Here is a 23,960-nt window from a genome sequence, read left to right as displayed (position 1 = left end):
CAGTATCACTTGCAGGTTATGAACAGGTAACATTACACTCTTTATGCTGCGTTAGTATTCTGTTGTGGTATAATAATACATTTTCTGCAACATCTTGGAGGGTCATTACAGGGTCTCAGATGATAAAAATAACCTTCAGTCCACAGAGCAAACTTTGCTTTATGTTTTTGTGTTTACAGACAATAATTTGAGGCACAAAGACCTTATGTTTTCACATTTACAGACTGTAATCTGTGACAACATAACCTAAAAAAAACCCCTCTCAGACCAATTCTACGGAAGCCCTAAAGGGCCATACATAAATATATTTTATTTCCTCCGTTTTCTCGTGATAACGAGATAAATTTCCTCCGTTTTCTCGTGATAACGAGATAATTTTCCTCCGTTTTCTCGTGATAACGAGATAATTAAATCGAGAAAACAAAGCGATTGTCTAGTTTATTAAAGCATTGCAGACATCAGTCAGTGTAGCAATGTCAGAGGAGCAGGAGAATATCGATCACCGCATCACTTATCTGTTCAATCAAGGCCTGACACAGGCTGAAATAGCTTTATGCTTTATGTCAGGGGTCACCAATCATGTGCCATGCAGGGCCGAGAGGCTGCAGGTTTTCATTCCAACCAAGACCTCCACCAGGTGATTTCACTGATCACCTCACCTTGTATCAGAAAGGAGGAACTAATCAGTGAAATCACCTGGTGGAGGTCTTGGTTGGAATGAAAACCTGCAGCCTCTCGGCCCTCCATGGCTCATGATTGGTGACCCCTGCTTTATGTGTCCAAGGAGTCAGTCAGCATGACATGTCACGTATGATGGAAATCTCAGGCCTATCACGTTTCATTCATTCATTCAAAACGGAGGGAAAATATCTCGTTATCACGAGAAAACGGAGGAAAATTATCTCGTTATCACGGGAAAACGGAGGAAAATTATCTCGTTATCACGAGAAAACGGAGGAAATTTATCTCGTTATCACGGGAAAACGGAGGAAAATTATCTCGTTATCACGAGAAAACGGAGGAAATTTATCTCGTTATCACGGGAAAACGGAGGAAAATTATCTCGTTATCACGAGAAAACGGAGGAATTATCTCGTTATCACGAGAAAACGGAGGAAAATTATCTCGTTATCACGAGAAAACGGAGGAATTATCTCGTTATCACGAGAAAACGGAGGAAATAAAATATATTTATGTATGGCCCTTTAGGGCTTCCGTACAATTCTGCAAAACTACAAAACATGTTTTCTGCTTTACACTCATGTTGGGTTCATGGCCAAAACTGACCCACTATGTCCATAGTGAGCTTTAAAACATTATATTACAAGCTCTCACTCTCACATTTTGACCTGCTTAAGTCCGGATCAGAATCACAAGATATTCATTTATATTAATAACTTATGTACGTAGAGTTGGGCTGCAAGAGCAGGTGTGCAGGCTCTCATAACAATCCTCTTGTTGTCTTGGTTTTTGTGAGGTTTGATTTTCCTGATGTACTGGAAAAAAGGTAATGGACATAAATCCACTCCTGTGCAAGGAAAAGCAATATCTGATTTATTCCATACCTACTTTTTTCCAATTTCATTTTATTCCACAAGAGGGAGACCAACACCTATTTATGAAACTGATGGTCTTTATTTAGCTCTCTGTGCCTGTTTTTAGTGTTTCATCCTAAAATAGCACACGGAATAGTTAGATCCCATGTCCCTGTGAATGTTTTATAAAATATATATGAATACCATATTTAACTCTAGAGATATTTTTTTGTTCTGCAAAGTGTGTGTGAGGCAGAGAGAAGATTAGAGACAGGAGCTGAGAAGACAGATTGATGTGGCAATGCAGCTTTGGAGAAAGTTTTTCATTGTAAAAATGTCTGAGTGGGACGCAATTAGCTGATGTAGGCGCATCAGTATTATTCATTTTATTATTATTACTATTATGCATTTTTTCCTCTGGTGACATCTGACAGCAGACACAGAACCTCAAAGATTGCCAGATGTTTCGTAACCCCCCCCCCCCCCCCCCCCCCCCCCACACACACACACACACACACACACACACCAACATAATCATAATAATAATAATACATAGCCTACATACGTACATACCAATGAATTATTCCTATAATTTCGCTCACCATAATAAATAATCAGAAGAAGAAATACTACATTGGACCACATCTGGTTTTTCTGGGAAGCCCTTTGAATCTTCTGAGCAGCCCCCGGAAGGCCCGGGGCACCGTGGGACCCGGCTGGGAAGTGAACCGGGTCGTCATTGACGGTGGCCGGTTTGGCGCCGCACCGGTGGAGGGAGTTAGTTCTTCCGGTCGGCATTTTGTTCTGTGTGTGAGAGAGAGAGAGAGAGAGAGAGAGAGAGAGAGAGAGAGAGAGAGAGAGAGCAAGGGGGAGTAGTCTGTGTGAATCCCTTTTTTCTCACCGCGTCAGAAGCCTCTCTGTTTTTTCCACGTTTGATTGTTTTTTTCTATTTCCTCTCCCCCGAAACCAAGTGGAATCCACTCGCACAGCCCTCCTCTGCCGGGGGACACAAATCGGTTCAAAGGCCGGCTTTTTTTGCGGGGATGTTTCCCCCCTTGCAGCACCTATGTTCGCCGTGAGAAGGAGGAAAACCCCCAGCCTCCCCGAGCCGGATCCTTGTTGTTATGTTATTACTCGGAGGAGCTGTGTGAAGTGTAGGACGGAGAGGGAGCTATAGAGGCTCGTCTCCGGCACCTCTCAGACCCACTTCTCTCTCTCATCATATCCTGAGGTAAATAGGGACCGCACAGGCTGGAGCCGACAGCCTCCTAATGAAGCAACTATTTAACCTCCTGGAGTCTTTCGCCTTTTGGGTTTTGTCAAATGCAGGCAGGGTAACATTAAGGCATCGGCCGGAGGGACATTCTGCTGGTTCTTGCATTGTAACCTAGCTGCTTCCCCGGCGTCGGGTCGGGGTTAGGCTTCCTTAGGCAAGTCCGAGGTCCACTTTGTGGTAGAGAAGTGAATTCGCCGATGTAGGCCGTTCAAAGTAAGGATATACGAGGTGGGGGGGAAACCTGGACCGGCTGGCTCACAGACAGCGACAAAAGGAGCTGCTCAGTGTGGGCGACCCAGCAGCAAACTGGCTGCGATGCATAGCTAAACAACTTTGAGGTTTGCCTAGCCAGTTAGCTAGCTTAGCTGCGGTGTCCAGCGGTGGCTAGTCAGCTAACACTAGTTAATCTGGTCACTTTCACAGATGCGGGATTACATCTCACCGCACATCTTCTTGGCAATCGCGTACCAACCGGTAATCACATATTAATTAACGCGAATAACCAGGTCACATTATGTTGTGGGGCACTGGATGGGCTAATGACACTGTTATTATCCGACTAGAGAGTCACCAGCTCCGGCATCCTTACTTGAATTGCAACAAAAGAAAAAACACAACAAGGTTGTTTTCCGACTTGTCCGTGTGCAGTGGATTTTAATATTTGTAACAACACTGTTAATGCATACTAAACCCATCCCCACCCAAGTCTTAATCACTGTAGCTAACTTTTTATTGTAGCTGGTAGATGTTTAGCCATATAGCTGCAACGCACGACAAAATGCTCGCTGCTTTTAACGAAACTGCATTTAAAACACGTTTGGTAAAAGCTGACTTGCATGCACGACTTGGGCAGGGTGAAATAATCCCAGGCACACATGAAGACGCACTGACTCTGCGTTATTTACGGGGGAAATAACCAGGGCGACACAACTGGCTGGCTGACTGGCTGGCAGGCATTGCCGTACCTGCAGACTTTGACATCAAACTGGAAGCTTCTCTAAAGCAGTAACTCGTAAAATCCAGAAGTGATCAGGCAAAGGGGATGGCAGCCTTACTAGCAGGCCGGTGTAAAGTGTCTACGTCACAGTAAAATTAGCAGCAAATCAGGTGTAATGCTCCCTTATCAGTTGGTATCCCAGAACTACACTGTGGATCTAAACAAAAAAAATGTTCATTCTTTACTCCATCTTAAAGATTTTTATTTATTACTGCTGCTATCATGTATTTAATCATTGTATAGCCTCTGTATTAGTGAATATCTTGTCCTCATTTGTTGTTTCTTTACTGATCAATATCTTTTTTTTGGCTTGCAGCATTTGGGAGATGTGAGGACTAGAAAGGGATCAGTGACATTGAGCAACCTGTGCATTGACACGACCCCCTGGCCCCATCTTCAGCATGAATGGGGATATGCCTCATGTTCCCATTACTACTCTTGCTGGAATTGCTAGCCTGACAGACTGTAAGTAGATCATGATTTCTAACATAGTCTATGTGTAAACATAAAAATAGACAGAAGTACCAGGGTGAACGAGTGTTAGTCTGGTTATCAACAGGCTATGTAAATATAACCAAGTTTGATGCTGCTCACTGTGATGTGAAGTTGAAGGCTTCAAGAGCCCAAACCAGGAAAATGTACATGCACATAAGGAAGGAGCACAGTGGCTGATTTAAGTGGTCAGTTTAAGGACCTGAGGCAAGACTTGCAAGCCTAAATGTTTGAAAATTTATTGTTATACATCAGTTACAACTGCTACATATTTCAGATGGTTTTATTGTAAAACTTCAGAGTTAAGACTTTGTTGTCATGTGCCGTGTGCAGCTCAAGGTCCATTTGGTCAGCATTAGTCACTTCACTATGTCTCTTGTTTCAAAAAGAGCTTCTTTTCTCAGGCGTAGGCTAAATGTGAACTTTGTAAACACTGCAGTTTTGGTGAGCACATAACCAACAATAATATGTCATTAGCATGAATCTGTTTTAGTTGCAAATGTAGCAGAGTTTTACATACCTTACTGTTGTAACTGTTATTCATTTGTTTTAGTTGCAGATGATTATAGATGCCAAAATAGATCCACATAGGTGTAACTACCTTATTTTTCTTGTTTACTGAGTTGATCATTTCCAGTAATAGCGTGGTATGTGATTGCAGCCCTTCAGGTGTCTGGTGCCTGGCAAAGTGGAGAGCAGTGCTTAGTTTGGTTGAGGTCATGAGCAGAAAAGGTTTTTGGCAAAAAAAAAACACACAGTTTTGAGTAAGGATAGGGTTCAGCCTGGGCAGAAGAGGTAAAATTCAAGGAAGAGCAGTAGTCGATTAAGGTTAGTGTTCAAGCATTTCATGTCTCTGGGGGGGCACAGCAGCTACCAGTCACTCAAATGCATGAGTTACAAATTTAAAACTCCAATACATTTTTATAATGATAGTTATAATGTACTGTTTTCCTAGTAGTCTTTATTTGCTTTGTGATTTATTGTGTGGAGGACCTTACATCATCCTGACATGTATTGTCTGAGGTTTGGATCCATGATCAGACAACATGTGGCAGCAAAACAAAAGTTTTACATTCATTGTGAGGCTGTAAAATGGTTTATTTACATCAGGAATATTGTACACACTAAAGTTATGAGGAGTTCACTAGTCAAAAGCAAAGTACATTCAAGAAGACTTTGTCAATAAACTGTTGATTAGAACCTGACCAATATATCTTCTGGTCAGTGTTACTGGCAGACATTGGCTCATCTCAGATATATTGATACATTTGGGATATACATAATATGGACAAAAGTATTAGGCCACACCTCTTACTCAATCAGTTCAGGTGTTTTATTCAGTCCCATTGCCACAGGTGTATAAAATCAAGCAGCTAGCCATGCAGTCTGCCTTTACAAACATTTGTGAAAGAATGGGTCCTTCTGAAGAGCTCACTGAATTTGGGCTGGGTTTGGTGAATGCCAGGAGAATGTTCCCTGCCTGACTGCATTGTGCCGACTGTAAAATTTGGTGGAGGAGGAATAATGCTGTGGGTTTGTTTTTCTGGGGTTGGCCTCGGCCCCTTGGTTCCAGTGAAGGGAAATCTTAGTGCTTCAGCTTACTAGGACATTTTCAACAATTCTCTGCTTCCAATTTATGGGAACAGTTTGGGAAGGCCCTTTTCTCATCCAGCATGACTGAGCCCCAGTGCACAAAGCAAGGTCCATAAAGGCATGACTGGCTGAGTTTGGTGAGGAAAAACTTGACTGGCCCACACAGAGCCCTGACCTCAACCCCATCCAACACCTTTGGGATGAACTAGAATGGAGATTGTGGGCCAGGCTTTCTGGTCTGACATCAGAGTCTGACGTCACAAATGCTCTTCTAGATGAACGGGCAAAAATTCCCACAGACACACTCCAAAGTCTTGTAGAAAGCCTTCCCAGAAGAGCGGAGGCTGTTATGGCTGCAAAGGGTGACCAACTCCATATTAATGCCTATGGATTTAGAATAGGATGTCAGATAAGCTCCTGTAGGTGAAATGTGTAGGTGGCCCAAGATTTTTGTCCATGTAGTGTATGTTTGGCTGATATACAAAGACAAGAGTTTATATTGAAGTAAAAAGCAGTGAGAATAAAGATAATTTAAAAAAATGTGTAATCAGTTAGTTATATGTTAACTTGTTACCTGATCATTGGTTGTCATTAGTTTTATGACAGCTAGTTGATTACCAGATTTTGGGATTCTTTGCTACAAAGTATTGTATTTTCGACATTTGGCATCACTACTAAATAGAATGGGCCAGTTATATGTTTTCACAAGAAATACTAATCTTTGTTGTGTTATCATGTGAATTGTGCCTATTTTGCTTCCATGCATTTCCCACCCACTGTAACTCATCTTTTCAATATCCTGTCAGTGCTGAACCAACTGCCCTTGCCCTCTCCTCTTCCTGCCACTACTGCTAAAAGTCTCCTGTACAATGGGAGGATTTCTGAAGAAGTCAGCAGCCTGTTGGGGTGCCGGGACGAGAACCTGGTGTCCCAGCTGGCACACAGCCTTAACCAGGTCTCCACCGAGCATATGTAAGTACCTCACTGCTCCACACTATTTCACACAAGCTTGCTGTACCCAGTGTATAGTGCTGTTCTTCACACTATTTTTTATCTCCTGTTGAACAGTGTCAAAAAGTATAAGCATATGCAAATTGCAGAATCTTAAAGGAATACTCCAACATTTTGGGCAAAATAACCTTTTTTGACTTACCCAGACTGACACAAGATGTTCAATACCATTTTCACCTCTGTATGTCCAGAGGTTCAGTTCCTGTGGGTAGCATTATGTGTTAGCGTAGCATAAAGACTTGAAGTCTATGGGTGTCGTTAGCCTAGCTCCCATCAAAGTGAAACAATAAACCTTACAGCAACTCTGAAGCTGTCTTATTTAAACAATGTTTTGTGTGTATTTGAAATACATGACTCTGAATTAAAAACAAACAAACAGAGAGTTGTTTTAGGAGAAGTTAATTTGTGTTGGATCAACCTATATTTTCATGGTGTGTGGATCACTGTGAAGAATATGTGTGTCTAACATCTAAGGTCTCCTTAAATGACTATTGTTTTTTTTTTTAAAATTCCAATGTTTGAGCATCACCAAGCTGGCAGACTTAACAACATGAGGAGCATGCTGATATTGTTGTATTGTAGTACAGATAAGCCTGTGTAGCACAAACATGTCAGAGAAAAGGCCTGCGGGTTTATAAAGTTGTACTGTCTGTAAATTGAGTTTTGAAGTGAAAATCCTTGTTGAGACTGTTTGTTTGCCAGCACTCCAGTCTGATCAATTCTGCTTTGTAACAATTTCAGGGCTCTAAATGAACTGCTCTGCTTGGTAGTGTTGGTTCTCATCCAAGTTCTGACCATCTGCAAAGACCAATAAGCATCCACCAAGACTTTTTTTTTTTTTTTAAACCGTGGCAAATGTAATTCATCATTGGCTAATTTTATAATGGTTGCTTAGGGTGCCATTGTAAGCCAATTAAGGGCTTGTACTTATATCTTGCCTATTGCCATGACACTGTCACATAACATTGCTGCTGTCACTATGGACTGAATGCATAATGGCCGACTACCTTGTGAAGTGTGTAAATAACCCTCTGACTCCCCTCCTCTCCTTGCATTCCAGAGAGCTGAAGGACAACCTGGGGAATGACGACCCGGAGGGCGACATGCCGGTGCTTCTGCAAACAGTGCTGTCCAGGAATCCTAAAATCTTCAGGGAGAAAAGTATGCCAACCCAATACAGGGCTTGGGGTGGTAAGGAGGAGACACTGAGACATTGCCTTTGACTCTGCAGTGGAGCTTGGTGCATGCCTAAACATCCCCTCCTGGCTGTCATAAATTATTCTCCTGAGCATTTCCTGGGTCACCCATATCAGCTGTCTGCAGTTTGGCTGGATTATCAGCTGGGGTGGTTTCATTTCATCAGTGGCTTAATTGTTTACTGTTTAGCATGACTCTGAGATAGGGTCTGAGATTAGTTAGGTTTTAAGGTGACAGGAAATTGAGTGAAAATTTCATACCGCCTATTCTATGACCTTAGGCCTAATCTTGAGTGGCAAGTACAAGTGGGCATTTTTATTTTAATACCCAAGAAGCAATGGCAGTCAGCAAAAGCTACCGCTGTTGAAGAGTGAGGGTCCTGTAGTCCTTCACTAACTTTTGGTGCATGTTTTGCCTCTGGATGTTCATACAAATTGTTGCGGCCATGTTGACACGCAGGCTAACCAGCAAACATTAGCTGCTGTAGCTCGACTACGTGGCTAACCAGTTACCTGTCCAGCAGAAAACAGACCGTCCCTGCATCACTCCTCATCTTCTCCAGCACTGAAACGATTAGTTGATCATTCAATTGACAGAAAACTAGTCGATTATAATTTTGGTAGTCGATTCATCTTTTAGTCGTTTATCAAGTGAAAGTCTAAATATTTGCTCGTTATACAGGAGCTTCACAAATGCTAAGGATTTCTTGCTTTTCTTAGTTTCATATCATTACAAAATGCAAACAAACAACACACAGCACACCTGAGTTATCTGTCTGCAGATTCAGAGCAGCAAATGTAGAAATTTAGAGAAGGAGGTCGTCCCGCACTCTATTGCAACTCGCAAAACGTCTTGGTTTTATTCACAAAAAACTGCAGTGGTGACTGCAAATAATCAGCTGTTTTATCATCAGCGGTTTAACATGGAGTGCAGTTTGCATGATAAATAGATGCAGCGGCCTCCCTTTTTCTCCATGTCAGTACAAAATAATCTATTTTTTGTCTGCTGGTCAGACTAAAGAAGCAATTTGAAGGCATAACTTTGGCTATTGTGGGCACTCAGTAGTTCTAACAATTTAAAGATAAAATTATTAATGGAAAAAATAATGGACAGATTAATTGACAATGAACCAATGAACATATTCATTAGATGCAGCCCTAATTCTCTCTCATTCTTTTAATTTTTGCCAGCCTGGAAAAGCCAAACCCAAGTTGACGCTTTATTTATTTATTTATTTATTTAAAATAAAAAAAAACAAGCCATGTCTGCAGCAGGAGTTTATTTAATTGTAAATCTGTGTCATATTACTTTAAAGACCAGGGGAATCTGGGAAGCATTCTTTACCTCTGAATAGTAAAAATCCATTTGAATGCCCATCCAAATTGTAATTCCTATTTGAAAACGGTCCTCTTTGAGTTCCCATGTGAGCTGAGACTTCCTCAACATGGACGTCCTGTGATGTCTGTAAACGTTAATCATTCATAATGGATGGTAACAGCAAAAACAGTGTGTTTTAAGCTTTTCAGCCGACTTTAAAGTTTGGGTTTGTGCTTAGCTCCATCAAACATATAGGGCAACATGATTAATAAATAAAACAAAATATGAAAAATTAAAAAAAAATGTTATGCCTTTTTTCTCATTTTCATCTGTTTTTTTTTTTCAAAAAATGAGTAACAGCTTTTGCTGCTCTGGCAGCAGTCCAACAAATGCAGCTTAGATTCAGGGCCCATATTGTTCTACCTGAAACACTCGAATGCTCTGAGGTAGGGCTGGGCGAAATGGAGAAAAATAAATATTACAGTATCTGTGAACGGATGACTCTAAGAATGGCACTTTCATAAGATATCCACACAGAAGAGATTATCGATAAACAATCATTGGTAATATTTCTTTTCGTTAATGCAGCCTTTAAATTCAAGGAAAGTAGAAAGACCTACCTGGTGTTCATACCTTCCTTGTTTAAAACAAGGCAAAGACAACACTTTCATATCACAATATTACAATATTCCAGACAATATTTAGTCTCATATCATGATATCGATATAATATTGGTATATCACCCAGCTGTACTCTGAGGTGGGGAGTCTGAAATTGAGTGTCAGAATTTTCCCAGTTGTCTTGAACATACCATGACACAGCCCACACACAGACTGACTGAAAAAAAAAAAAAGATTCCTGCACTGAAATGACCCAAACACAAGGCAAGTGGTGAAAAGTTAAAAAAGTAGAAATCCTGCTTGGTATGCTTTTAAATGAAAAAGAGCACTATTTCTAGTAGTGTAGCACCACGTGGTACTAATATTATATTATTGGCACCACAGTCACTCACGGAGACATGTCTTAGCTTGAAACCAAAACACATATTTTAAAGGTTAATTCCACTTATTTTCAAGCCATGCCCCATTTTCTTAGCTTTTGCCATCAAGACGATAGTGTATGAAATTTTGTGCCTTATTTCACTGCAGAGCTTCAGTGCAGTGGGAGGACACACATGGGACCGGTGTTATCGCCAACCCACATTAAAAAACATGTCTTTTCAACACAACAACACCCACGCTGTCATGAGACATGCCTGCATTTGATATCCAATTATCCACTGCTTGAAACTTGCATGTTTTTTTTGTTTTTTTTTCAGTATTAAACATGTTATTTTGACTGCCAACTGGGCAACTGTTTTTCAATTTTCCCATCATAATTACAAGTAGGTGGATTTTTGGGTGGTTCCAGTATCTCACACTTAGCATCGCAATTTGTGAGCATGTGTCAACATAAGCTGTAAATATAGGGAATATACTGATGTTGGCAGCTCAAGGTATTAAAAATCAACATTATCAATTTTTGCAATACAACCTGTTTTACAATCAATTCTGTAATACAATCAACTGTACATAAAATGAGAAATATTTGGTGTAGTTTGTTTATGGCTGATTTTAAATTTATGAATACAACTTTTGGTGTAGGAGTTTGAATAAATAAAACACATCAAGAGTACTTTCAGACTGAGGCAACAAAATCTATTATTCCACTTCTAATGACGTAACCTGGACGCAACGCAACGCAACGTAAGTGATTAACAACTAATTAAAGATATGGAACAGTATTTTGAGCGTTTGAGTTTGAGATGTAATTTGACTGTTGGGTTTAGCTGTTAGAGATCGTTTTAAATGATCATTGGTTTGTTGTAAAAATATACATTATCTATACACTAGTAAGTAGACTCTGTTGTGTTGACTGGAAAAGCTTACAGATGATGTTATGTTTATTGCATTTATTCTGAACGTTTGGGGGTTTTTGAATCCAAAATATTAGTAAATATTGCTCTGACATTAGCAAACGCTGGTTTGATAGCAGCTCCATACCATCACTATGGAGTTGTTCTGATACCAATATCGAAAATGCCTCCGTTACAGCTTAAAATGCTGGGTTGGGTATCGCTGATTATGTGAGTCTATGCACTGATCCGATACCACGTAATTTATTATTAAACTTCAGGCTTAACTTTTTTGTATACAGTTACCGCAGTACAGTGGTCCCTCACTGCAACTCACTGTCTCCCTCTTTCTCTCTGCCAGGGCCCGTGCTTCTCTTTCACTTAGCACATTCACTGTGTAACATTTTTTATGCTGCTGTGGCCATGTTTGCTCTGAATGCAGGTGAAAAAAATCCTGCCTGAGTTTACCCACTATAAGTATAAAAGTCCCACCAGTAAAAAGGCAATGTGCACAGTATGCAAGGCTTTAGATTCAATCATATCACACCCATACAGGATTAGCATTGTACAATTGTTACATTTTTTCGAACACTATGGTATTAGATCGGTACTTGGTATTGGCCAATAAGCAGGTTAATGTATCGTTTTTGCAAGGAAAAAATATTGGAACAGATATTATTTGGTCAAGTAAGCCTTTTTTTTATTAATTCACTGCAATGAAGGTGATGACTCCTACGTTAATATTTCTGTCATCAGTGCTCTTTCTTTATCTCTTAGGTATAATGCAGCAGCCAATGATACAACAGTACAAGATGTCTCAAAATCCTGTGCATGGAAGTCCAGCATCAAACTATCAGCAAACCACTGTCCCACACAGCCCCTCCAGGTAGGGAAGTGCCAACGTGCAGGTGTCTCAGTGGCAAAAACATCTTTTATTCTACAAGGGCTGTTTGAAATTATAATTCTCACATAAGTGTGTTCCCCTCGCCTTCTTGCTCTACAGCCGCTTTGCCTCGTCACAGTCTGGGTCAGGCACACGGTTTGTGCCCCAGCAGAACAGCCCTGTGCCCAGCCCATATGCACCTCAAAGCCCTGCAAACTACATGCAGTACAATCACCCACCCAGTTACTCTCAACACCAACAGATTCAGCAAGGTGAGTGACAAAAAAGTCAACATTTGCCGATGTTGCTCCTAACGGGTACTTCAAAGTTTTATGGGTCTGTGACCAGGCAGCTTGTGACACCTTCATGTGGAATAAAGTCATGGAAAAGTTTCTGCATTTTTACTTTGTGGTTTGTATCATTTTGCTGGCTGAAGACAGTTTCTTTCCTCAGTTTTTCTTGGTTTTGTTGGCAATCATGTGCCTTTGTTTGCATTGGCTGACTTGGTTGCATGAAAGACTCACCGCATATTTACGTGTTTATGCCAAGATTTGTTCTAAGCCGTGGCAACGAGGAAAATTTGTGCATTTATTGTCCCCTAGTTCATACTCATATCAACAAAGGACTGTAAGAGAGTGTACACATGAGTATGTCTTTAAACAAAGGAAGAAAATGTTTGTACACTGTCTATGTACAAATCAGAATGTCCTGTCCTGTTCTGCAGCTGGCTCAAGGTCATCTTGGCCATAAATGCCCACTGGCTGCAGAAAATTGAAGGAAATATATTAAATATAAAATTAAATATAGTAGTGAAGTAAAGTAAGTAGTAGTAGCAGCTCGAGTATATCATTTTGAAATGTTGTCTACAGTAACAATGAAATAGACAATGTAGAGTGGAAATGAGAGTTGAATAGAAAATAGTTTATGAGAAGTGGAACAAGTAGCAGCAGTGCCAACTTTAACAGTTATGCAGACAGAGCTTCCAGTGCTGCTCGGTTATGAAGTGATACGATGCAGTAATGTCATGAGACATGAGTGTGATTTGCACAGCGCTGTTGACACTCCCTGGTTTTCTACTTTATTTTAACACACCCCCCTACTTTGCACCTCCTGTAATTTCTAACGTTAATCCACTATATGTCCGGGTAGTTTTAACTGCTTTTTTGTGATCTCTTAAATTTGTGTGGTAAAACAGAATGAGAAACACTCTTCTCTAGCCAGAATAACAACTGTCAGTGTTCCCTTGAGCAAGGTACTCCAACTTCATATCCAGCTGCTTTTATGAAGCTGTTCAGTGTCCGGCAGTAGAAGACTGTGTTGTAGTAGGCTGCTTTCAAGTATCAACTTGTAACTTTATGAATGAGAAGCTGGGCATTACTGGGACATACATGCTTTGCCACCTCTCCCTTCATAAATGTAGTTAAAAAGTTGAGTGTCATTGCCACTGTCATTTGGACATGGATTGTACTGCCTGCTCTTGCACAGCCTCTTGGTCAGCAATTATGTACGGAGTCTTGTGGGCAAAACAAAGCATTGGAAACATTGCAGAGCTAGTAACAATCCATCTCAGTCTCAACACACTGGCACAAGTAAATAAAAGGCAGATAAACCACAAAGATCTGACCCACTATTGAATAGCTTTTAGATCTTTTCAGCTACGAGAATGCCTGAAAAATGAGCTTTTTTCCCTCATTTTGCCCTCTTCTCATAAGTTTACAGAGGCAGGCTTTTACCTGTTCATGTAATGAAATGCAAACTTTGTGCAACCTGTGAAACAGAGCTATATTTGCATCACACTGAGGGCTAAAAGCTAATCAGTTAAAAAATGTGTGATATCTGAAATCTGTGATACCCAAACATAAACAATGCCAACCCAGCTGCAAAAACACAGGGTCACGAGCCCAACAGGCGACTATGAAGAAAAGTTATTGCGTTGGTATATGCGTGAGTATGCATCTGTGCCTTTGTATGCATGTCTGTTGGGGACCATTGTGCTAGAAAATCTCTTTTATTTGTAGCGTGGAGGCTGGGGAATGCATTCTACTATGACACCATCTTGGAGGCTTCTGGTGCCCTGGGCAAAAAAGAGAGTCTACGGTAAACTATGGTACAGATTGAAAGATTTTATTTAAGAATGCGCAAATAATAATCTAATCTAATGGGATTCTCCAATCTAATTTTATAACTTAATTAAAGTTATTTGGCATCAGATGGCACTGTGACACTCAGCTGTTGGTGTCTGTGGTTCTTTACAAATCTGAGTGCCAGTGTGTTACTTAACCTTTAGTTTTCTCAGGCAGGTTTGCTAGGTTTGCATACTCTGTCAGTGATGGCCTGCTTTAATCTGCAACCACACATTCACATCAGTGAGCTTATGGCCCAGCCCACAAAGTGTTGTTTGGTATTAGGTACAATATGGATTTCAGCACCACGAATTTCCAAACGTCCAGTGTGACCCTGACCTAGAGGGGCTGGACCATCCCATGATGGTAGGGATGTGGGCACATTTGACCGGACGTTTAGTGGCCTCTTGGGTTGCGTAGCATGTCTATCAGAGATTTGCCTCCATGTGATCAATTCTGTCCACTTTCACCAGATTCTACCTTATACATGTTGCGACTGGCATCTCCTTCGCGAAAGTTGTGCCAGGCATGGGGCAGCAACCTCGCTGCTTTTCCCATGTAGCGTCAGTGGGCCAGTCAGGGCAATGTGTCTGCCTCAGTCAGCCTCTGGTGGACTAACAGTAGGAGCCTCTCTGTTCCATCACAGCTGGACTTATTGTCCAGTTGTGTCAATGAAGCCTCAGTTAATGTCTGGCTTGGAGTAGCAATACATGTCTGTATGCTGGGGTTGTCTAGCGGTGTCTGTCAACAATAGGGTGTGTAAATATGGTAGTATTTGAATATAAATCTTTTAATCATGGACCACAGTGCTTTAAAAAATTGTTGTGACTATTTGTGTTATAAACATCTGGAGAAAATCTCTAAGTACAAGAATCTCATAAAGCAATAAACGTTGAACACAATAAGCATGATACATGATAAATGTGCAGGATGCAAAATAAATCAATCAGTTGTCTAGCAACAGTGTTTCCTATGCTTGTGTATGCTGCACTACCATGATATAGGCACAGCCGACACAAAATAAAAAGTTAGTCATTGTATAAAGATGTATAATATTAATTATAAATATTCTAAGCAGTGTGTAACAATAACAGTGTGACAATAACACACTCTCAGTTATGAAAACCATAGTCAAACTTTAATTCTACTATTTTGCATGTGTTAGTAACAGTGTCTGTAAACAGGAAGTTGACATTTAAATAAAAAATTATGAGGCTGCCCAACCCTGATACAAAGCTAACATGCACACATGCCACTGATCACCATGGCGTGGCATCAAGTTGCCATTGATCACCACTTCATTTCACTGGACACACTGCTGTCACTGTAGGTGAGGATATTTAGTTAATTCATAACCCACAACAGGCTGTGAAACTCCCTGCTCCCTTTAATAACTCTACTCTACACTGTTAGTGTAGAGTATTTGCTCTGAGAAGCACTTATATTCCAATTACATTCCAAAAAATGGAAGATACTTTCCTTCAGCACTTTTTAGCAGTTAACCATGAGCAACACATTTGCAGTAAATATACATTTGTGTAAATGGAGCACAAGCCTAGCTGTTCTCTTTGTGTGAGCTGGAACTCACTGAACTCTTATTTGCTGTGGATGATAATGTACCTTAACACTATAGAACCAGTTATTCAACCGCCTGACTCAACGTGGAGAATGTTAATAAGACAGACACTTAAAAGTTACTCCCATATCCTTTCCTATATGTTCCCATACTTTATGTTCCCATACTTTATTATGTTTGTGTTTTGACCATGACGAGAGGCCATCCAACAGGATTCCTCACATATATAAACAAGATATAGCTGGGAGTTGGGTGGCTCTTTGCTATTCACAGAACAATTTTTACCTTATAACCTTTTGTTCTAGCTGCCTTTACATTATTAGACTACTTAATTTTGGAGAAAAGCAATTGTTCTTTCTTTTTTAATCTTGACTGACAGGTGTATGTGATTATAGTGCTTTAGATAAAGTCAGCTGGCCATGTTTTTTATGGTTTGCTAGCAAATAGGTACAAGCAGCCTGTGGAACTAACCCATTTATAATGCTCCCCTTTCAAGGAAATAAAGTGACAAGGAGCAAGCTGATGAGGAAACTTGTTTCATTACATTATTGTGTAGTGGTTTTACTTTATGCCGGTCTTGATCTTGACAAGGAAACTGATGTAGTGCATCTGTCTCTTAAGCATAATAGGCTGGATCTGAAAACTTTATGTTGCAAATGCCTCTAAAGCTGATAAAGAATGCATCTGTCTCACATCTCATGGGCCAGTGTTTGTGCATTATTGGCTGTATTGAGAATCATAGGGCCCATCACAGTCACAAATAATTAAATTGTCTCAGACAATGTCATGCTGCAGGCCTTTCAAAGCAGATCCTGGGTCTGAGTTAGATTTGTGTCACAGTGAGCATGTCGTAAGATTCATTCAGAATCACAGGGTTCCTTGGCGTAAGTAATTTAACTGCCTTACAGAAAACTACTCGCTGCAGCTGTCAGTTAAAAGCTGAATGGGGTCATCTGATTGGATAGCCGCGTTGAAAGGTTTTTAAATGACTGAGCCATACATGTGGCTGTTTGCCTGCACTCTGCTCTGTGTCTGTCTGCCTACAACAGTCCATGTTTCATTGCAGACTTTGCCTGAATACTTGCAACACTGTCAGGTATGACTGTCATATTGTCAGCTCACCAGATAGATGTGACAACACAAATTGATAGAGATTATTGCTGTATGTAGAAGTGTTATATAACTTGATAGTTAGCTATGCCTATTTGTAGTTTTCACTTTCCCCATCCTGTTGATCTGCTCGATTTGATCCCAAATCTCAGCATGTCTGATTGTGCCTTTGCAGACATGGTGGATTAAAACTTTGTTGGTAAAAATTAAGACAAGTCCGCAAGGGCACCAGACTGCAGACACTGGGAATCAGCCTGTCTCAGCTACTGCTATGTGTGAACAGTATGATGCTTCCCTCACCTGTGATTTGCCATGGTGGAGTGAAAATAGAATGAGAGAAAGAGAGTTAGAGAAATCCTGTCAAGTGCAACACATAAGCCAACACAATAGCCCTGCATAATGTATAAAATTCCAAAAGTTTTTTTGGTAAGTGGCAAAATACTTATTGATTTGATTTGATTTGATTTGATTTTTTAAAAGCTATGAGACAGAAACAGAATATTAAAAGTCTTTTAAACTACCATTCTTTTGCATGTCTCAAGATGTTGCTGCACTGGCAGTCTTTGTTGCAGCAGTAATCTGTGTTTTGTTATTGGATTTCCCTTTGATTTAAATGAAGCATCGCTCTAGATGCTCACAGCACATAAGAATAAAGGAAATATAAACAAATCATTTCTACAATTTTACTGCACAAATCAGTCAGAAATGTTTCTTTTCCTGTCTGTTTCAGTTGCCAGTCCACTGGTTTCTGGTGGTGTGAGGACTGTCCATGACAACAAGGTCTCTGGACAGCTATCAAACAACTCATCCAATCATAATGCGAGACCAGGCTCCAACGAAGACTACCTGAACATGGTCCCACGACTTGGAAATGAGGTAATATTGAGAAACAACGTACCTCAATAAGTAAGTGTCAACAGCCAGTGGCACTAAAATATAATTAGGAATATCTTGTGTTCAGCAGGAGAGTGACCCTACCATGAGGGCAGCCTCCTTCCCAGTTAGATCGCCACAGTCTGTCTGTTCCCCTGCTGAAGGTGAGGGGACCGCCACCAAAGGTAAGCTGCCTTAATAATAAACAACTACTCTTTATTTTGTGGAATCGAAAATAATAAATCATTCCACAATTCATTCTTTGTTTTGCCTAATTCTTCAGTACTCATATTCCTTGAATGTTATTTGTGTTTCAGCAGGGTCAAGACCTCCTCTTATTGTGCAGTCTCCGCCCCCCTACATATCACCACACGACTCGGCAGCTCCTGAACTGCCTCTTGTCTCTGCTGACCGTGAAAAGATGCACAAAAAACTGAGTAAAGAGGAAAATGAGCAGATGGACAAAGATGCCTTGTATGACATTGTTAGGTCTCCATCTAAAGACTCTGCCAAGCTGACTTTAAAACTATCCAGAGTGAAGTCTTCAGAGATGGATCAGTCCGGAGAACTCTCTCCTAGGGCAGATGACGAATTAAACCATGATGCTGATTTGATGAACAATAATCAGTTGTCAAGGACAGGACAGGCCTCGTCGCACAGGTTAGATGCTGGGAAGCAGGCAGGTTGTCAGCAGGCTCCTGCTCACCCAAATACCAAGCAGTCTGGGGTCATCAGTGGGGTTGTGTATGATGACGCTGAGATGGAAGCGCTTGCTGAGATTGAGAGGATAGAACGTGAGTCAGCCAGCGAGAGGGAACGGTGCTCTAAAGAAGTTCAGGATAAAGGTGAATTTCTGTGTGTCCGCCTTTGCCCTGTGCCTTCTAGCATTTCTTTCATACGCTCAGTCTGTTAGTTTTTGTAGAGAAACTAAGCTACAGTGTTCTTCATTGCAGACAAGCCACTGAAGAAACGGAAGCAAGACTCGTATCCTCAGGAACCTGGAGCTGGGGGCACAGCTGGGGCCAGTGGAGGGCCTAGTATAGGAGGGGGCAACGTGGGCAGCAAGTTGACACCTCAGGAGGCTAGTGCTGCGAGTAATGGTGCCAATCGGCCTGCTTTGATGGTCAGTATTGATCTACAGCATGCTGGCAGATGTAAAGGACAGCCAGAAGTGGCCTTGGAAGCACAGCACTTGCGTGAGGACCGTCTACGACATCTAAAATCAAAGACAGGTGGAGAAACAGTCAAAGATGGAGAAAGAGGACCGGGGAACACTAAACACCGCACCGACAACTCCAGGAAGCCGAGCTCAGATGGCCGACCAGAAATCCACAAACACAAGCAAGACAACCGGCGGGATTCAAAGCACCGACATGAAAGCAAATCTGACAACAGCAAGGGAAACTCCGATGGCAGAGGGACTGACGCCCCACGACAGAAGCATGATGGCCGCTCTGATTCTGGCCACAGAGAAGAAAAGCACCACCACAGTGACCAATCCCGTATCCGCCATTCAGAGTCCCTAAAGTCATCAAGTAGGGATGAGCGTAACTCCAGAATTGGGCAAGACAGGGACAAGGACAGGCACAGAGACAGGGACAGGGACAGGGATAGGGACAGGGATAGGGACAGGGATAGGGACAGGGACAGGGATAGGGATAGGGATAGGAAGAAGGATAGGACTAGGGACAAGGACAAAGACAAGGATAGAGTCAGGGAACGGAAACACAGGACTGAGTCTGGTGAAAACCGGAACAGACACTCTCCTGACGAGCACACTAAGCCTGACAAACCCAGAGTGAAGCACGACAACAGAGGATCAGCAGATCACAGTGGTCGCCAGAGGACAGACACTTCCATCCTTCAAAATCCCCAAAAGAAGGAGAAGGGATGTGAGGATAGTAACAGGAAACGCGAAGATGTAAACAAGCGGCCATCTTTGGAGGCAAAACCTGTAGAGTTCCCCCCATACCTGCTGGGCGGCAACTCGGGAAGTTTGAAGAATTTTGTGATTCCTAAACTAAAGTCTGATGGGAGGGATAAGGATCCAGCTGGAGCAAAGTTTCTTGAGCCTCGGGTCAGCCTGAAGAGAGTTTCATTAGTCGAGAACTTGAACAAAGGAGCTAAGCCTGTTGTTGTGCTTAAGAAACTCACTGTTGATGAGGTAAAGAAGATCATTAGGGTGAGAGAAGGCAGGAACAGCTCCACGTCCAGGAACTGCTCCTCCTTTGACAAATCACGGAAAGGTAGGATTTTCTTTATGTTCATTTAACATGTGCAGGATCTTATAAGGGAGTTATAGTTGTGTTATGTAATACCTTTTTTGATTTGCTGTATTGTACAAGTGATGATTTACTCCTGGGTTCATATGTATAAAAGAAGTGTACACACGAAAACCATGCATAAACCCACATAAACTGGCATTTATAAAAAGAGAACCTCACACATTCTTTAGACCGTGCGTCCACATGTTTTTCTCAAGCGATCTGAGGGTGATGTGATGAGGTGCAGATAAAATATAAGATGAGAGATGGAATGCGTTGTTTTCTTTCTTTTTTTTTTTTTTTTTTTGCATTTACACAGATTTGTAAAATAATAATCAAAAGGACATTTATTGAGGTAACTATTAATTACATATGGGTTATAAACTTTAGCATTCTTTTAAATTACATTAAGTCAAAGTCAACGTTTTACTTGGCTGTTCGTATTCTTTTTGTTTATCCTTAGTTGTGACACACTTTGTAATGTCAGTTTAGATATGAGCGCAACAAACTAATCATGAATATGCTTCTGAGATATCACCATTGACTGTGGTTTACAGTTCCATGTCATGAATTTGGTATAAAGAGCTGCACGGCCGTGCATAATGACAGCTGTTGTGGCTGTTTGAGAACCTCGAGGTGCAACACAGTTGGTGAAAGGGCACTTTGTATTTCCTGTTTGTTTAATTGTTCAAAGCCTGGTGGAGCAGGCGGTGAATTGATATAGAGATGGCTGGTTGTGTATTTTAAGATTCATGGCTAACTGTGGAAGTGGAAAAGAGGCTCGTGCACCACATGCCTGCAAACTGTCAATGACTGACTTTTATAAAACACAGCGATGTGTATGCACAGCTTTATATTAATCTGACAAAATAATGCGTATGTGTATTTCTGCCTTTGTCCATACAAATAGTTTTAGTCATGAAGCCACAGAGTTTTATGCATCTGGACCCTGATTTCTAATTTACCACTCCTTACCACAATCTCTGAAATCATTACAGCTGCAGCAAATGATAAGGAATAGGCATTCTCTTTTTACTTTGGTGTCAAGCTGTTGAGTTACTGTTGTCCTACCATTGTCTGCTATTCAGTGTTGAAAGTCAAACCAGTGAGTGGCTGGTTTTGTCTTTTTGTCTGAGAAAACATTTGCCTCATTTGCAGAGAGAGATTCCACCATGAGTGACAGGGGGAACGTGTGCAAGCGCAGGCACAGCAGGCACAGTGAGACACCCAAATATGCCGAGGACTCAGATGAAGACGATGATGACTCTGTGACTGAGTGTGAGTACCCAACCTCAGCAGTCCTTAAAATTTACAATATGTAGGAAATTCATACTATAAAATGTGGAAGCCTACTTTTCTGTCTACACTTCATAGCATTAATCGGACCATGCAACTGTAATACAGGTTCTGAGCGATAACACAGCACCAAATGCCTGATTTAGTCTGGGAGAGAAGAAGCACTAAACTTTCATAGCTGGTGGAGACTTCCCTGGCTGTGTAGAATGTACAGTGGTTCTGATTAGTTTGTGGAGTTGTCTGTTCCCATCTTTGTTATGCCTCCTAGTTGCAGCTAGCACTTCCCCATTCACTGATTTTCCTCACTGCTTGAGTGCATGAGCAACAACAGCTACTTGTTTAGCTCACCAGCTGCTAGCAGGATAAATTCCACATGCATTTGGACAAGTATCAAATGTCCCTTACTTTAACAAAATACAAATGTGTTAGTTTGGAAAAAGTTTTCCCTGTGCACTCACACAACCACTCTCTCCCCACGTCCAGCTGAGCTGCAGCCTTCATGGAGATCAGGGATGCTGCCTCTATCTCTGACTTAACCTTTCTGTATCATTTCAGCTGCACGGAAAAGGCACAAAAAGGATCAGGACAAGCCATGGGAGCAAGAGGAGAAGAGAGGCTCCAAAGAGCACCGGCGAAGTGGAGGATTTCCCGACGCTCGCCGGGGGTCCAGTAGCCGCTACCGTGAACGCAGCCCAGAGGACTCAGACGGAGACTCTCCCGCCCCAAGCATGAGTGATGGTGAGTCTTGTTTGCACAGGTTGTAATAGAGATTCAAAGGGCAAAGTGGTTGCACAGAACATACAAATATTATGCATTCATTTTTTAGTCTGAGTAGGGCTACTCAGAAATGGTAAAAATGATAATAAATATTGTGATTACTAACTGCACTTCTTTATGTGGGTTGCAGGGCTCAATTTTTTTTAATGCACTTTTGTACCTTAATCTGTTCTTTTTTCAGTGCAGTAATTTTCCCAGTATCATCAGCTATTAAGTGTTTTCACTTTTACTGCCTCACTTTTTATTCTGGTGCTTGAGTACAAAATAAATATTTTAATAATATTTACTATTTTGCTCCATAAGGACGGAGCCACATCTTACACGACATACCGCACATACAATCTGTACATGTTTGTTGTCATCTGGTTTAAAACCACAGTCCCTTCCCATGACAGACAATGATCCATTTTCCAAGTAACAATATTTTCATGTTGAGTCTCAGGAGGAGCATTTTCATCTCTAATGTTCAGCTTATTCCCTCTTCTATGCTTTGCTCACTGCTTCATTTTTCCAAAGATGGGCATTTTAGGATTTCGCTTGTCCTCCCCGCTGGAGTTTTGTGCTTCTCTGTCTTCACTTTTGTTTTGGTGACATGGGTGCGCGTTGCACATTCAAAGCTTGTAATTGGTCACGCATTTCGGAAGCCCTTGATATACGCCACTGGGATTTTGAAGAGAAATGAAAATATAAAAACGCTTAAACTACAATAATCAATTTGCTTCCTTCTTTTGTCCGTCGTGACGCCTTTCTCACACAGCCTCCATTTTTCAACAGCAAGAAGATACACATTTGAAAGTGAAATTATATGTTAAATTAATTTCCACCGTGATGAATATTGTTGTCTTTTCCTTATTGAATGAATAATAACTGTAATACGATGGACGCTGCAATTAAAACGCTGGCTCTAGTCCAATTCAAATAAAGCTCCATGCAAGCCACACTAGGCTCTTTCCTGAAGTTACTCACTTATTCACTCATTCATAATGTGCCAAGAAGATGAGACCACGCACATTTTCATTCTTCTGTGCCTCTGACAGCTGTCATTCATGTTATTCAGTCCTTTCCAGGCTGATTTCCCAGGATAGCATCATTAGTACAGAACACCCCTGTCTGCATAACATTCAGCTCTGGAGGTTTTAATTATGGCTGTCTAGCATTTGACTAAGGTTTTGATGATGTTTTCTTCCTTGTCCAGTTGCCAGAAAAATGAGGAAAAAGGAGAAACAGAAAAAGAGGAAGGCATATGAGCCCAAGCTGACACCAGAGGGTATTGTTTTTCCACCTTAGATTCTACTGTAACATTATAAAAAACCCCACAGATTTCTAAAATGCTTGTTGATGCTCACTTACCAGAACTGATGGACTCCTCCACATTTAAGCGATTCATGGTGACTGTGGACAACATTCTGGAGAACCTCGAGGATGTGGACTTCACCGCTACAGGTGAACATTAAATCCTGTACAGTTTCAAACCCTCTTAACATCAGAGGCCACCGTTGAAAGCACTGAGCTGATAAATGTGCATAATTTTAACTCTTCTGTTCCTCGACACAGATGATGATGAGATCCCTGAAGAGCTCTTGCTTGGGAAGCACCAGCTGAGTGAGCTGGGGAGCGAGTCTGCTAAGATTAAATCCATGGGCATCTTCAACAAGGTGAGAGCAGCACGGGTTTACTGTGACGTGGTCATATGTTCAGAAGCTATTGACGGTACCGAGCTGTTAAAAAGACCATCGATTCGCAAAA

At 41.3% G+C, this 23,960-nt stretch overlaps 1 protein-coding gene across 4 annotated transcripts in view; it reads left to right on the top strand.

Annotated features, from left to right (window-relative positions):
• Positions 1–2,440: 2,440 nt before the first annotated feature.
• LOC115368779 (nipped-B-like protein) overlaps positions 2,441–23,960 on the top strand; it is a 41,197-nt gene continuing 19,677 nt past the window's right edge. The window contains exons 1-15 of one of the 4 annotated variants that reach the window (XM_030065110.1): positions 2,441–2,766; positions 4,125–4,273; positions 6,700–6,865; positions 7,965–8,065; positions 12,090–12,198; positions 12,316–12,467; positions 17,735–17,880; positions 17,969–18,062; positions 18,198–18,722; positions 18,831–20,123; positions 21,300–21,419; positions 21,993–22,175; positions 23,410–23,481; positions 23,568–23,657; positions 23,769–23,869. In XM_030065110.1, the coding sequence (XP_029920970.1) occupies positions 4,210–4,273; positions 6,700–6,865; positions 7,965–8,065; positions 12,090–12,198; positions 12,316–12,467; positions 17,735–17,880; positions 17,969–18,062; positions 18,198–18,722; positions 18,831–20,123; positions 21,300–21,419; positions 21,993–22,175; positions 23,410–23,481; positions 23,568–23,657; positions 23,769–23,869 (3,216 nt within the window). In that variant the 5' untranslated portion in view covers positions 2,441–2,766; positions 4,125–4,209. Of the gene's footprint in view, positions 2,767–4,124; positions 4,274–6,699; positions 6,866–7,964; positions 8,066–12,089; positions 12,199–12,315; positions 12,468–17,734; positions 17,881–17,965; positions 18,063–18,194; positions 18,723–18,830; positions 20,124–21,299; positions 21,420–21,992; positions 22,176–23,409; positions 23,482–23,567; positions 23,658–23,768; positions 23,870–23,960 lie in introns of all 4 variants that reach the window. The other 3 variants (XM_030065107.1, XM_030065109.1, XM_030065106.1) reach the window with 3 other exon arrangements.

This window comes from Myripristis murdjan, chromosome 12 (genome assembly GCF_902150065.1).
Source record: "Myripristis murdjan chromosome 12, fMyrMur1.1, whole genome shotgun sequence".
Taxonomy (NCBI): Eukaryota; Metazoa; Chordata; class Actinopteri; order Holocentriformes; family Holocentridae; genus Myripristis; species Myripristis murdjan.
The sequence above is the reverse complement of the archived record's forward strand: the minus strand, read 5'-3'. Positions and strand labels throughout refer to the sequence as shown.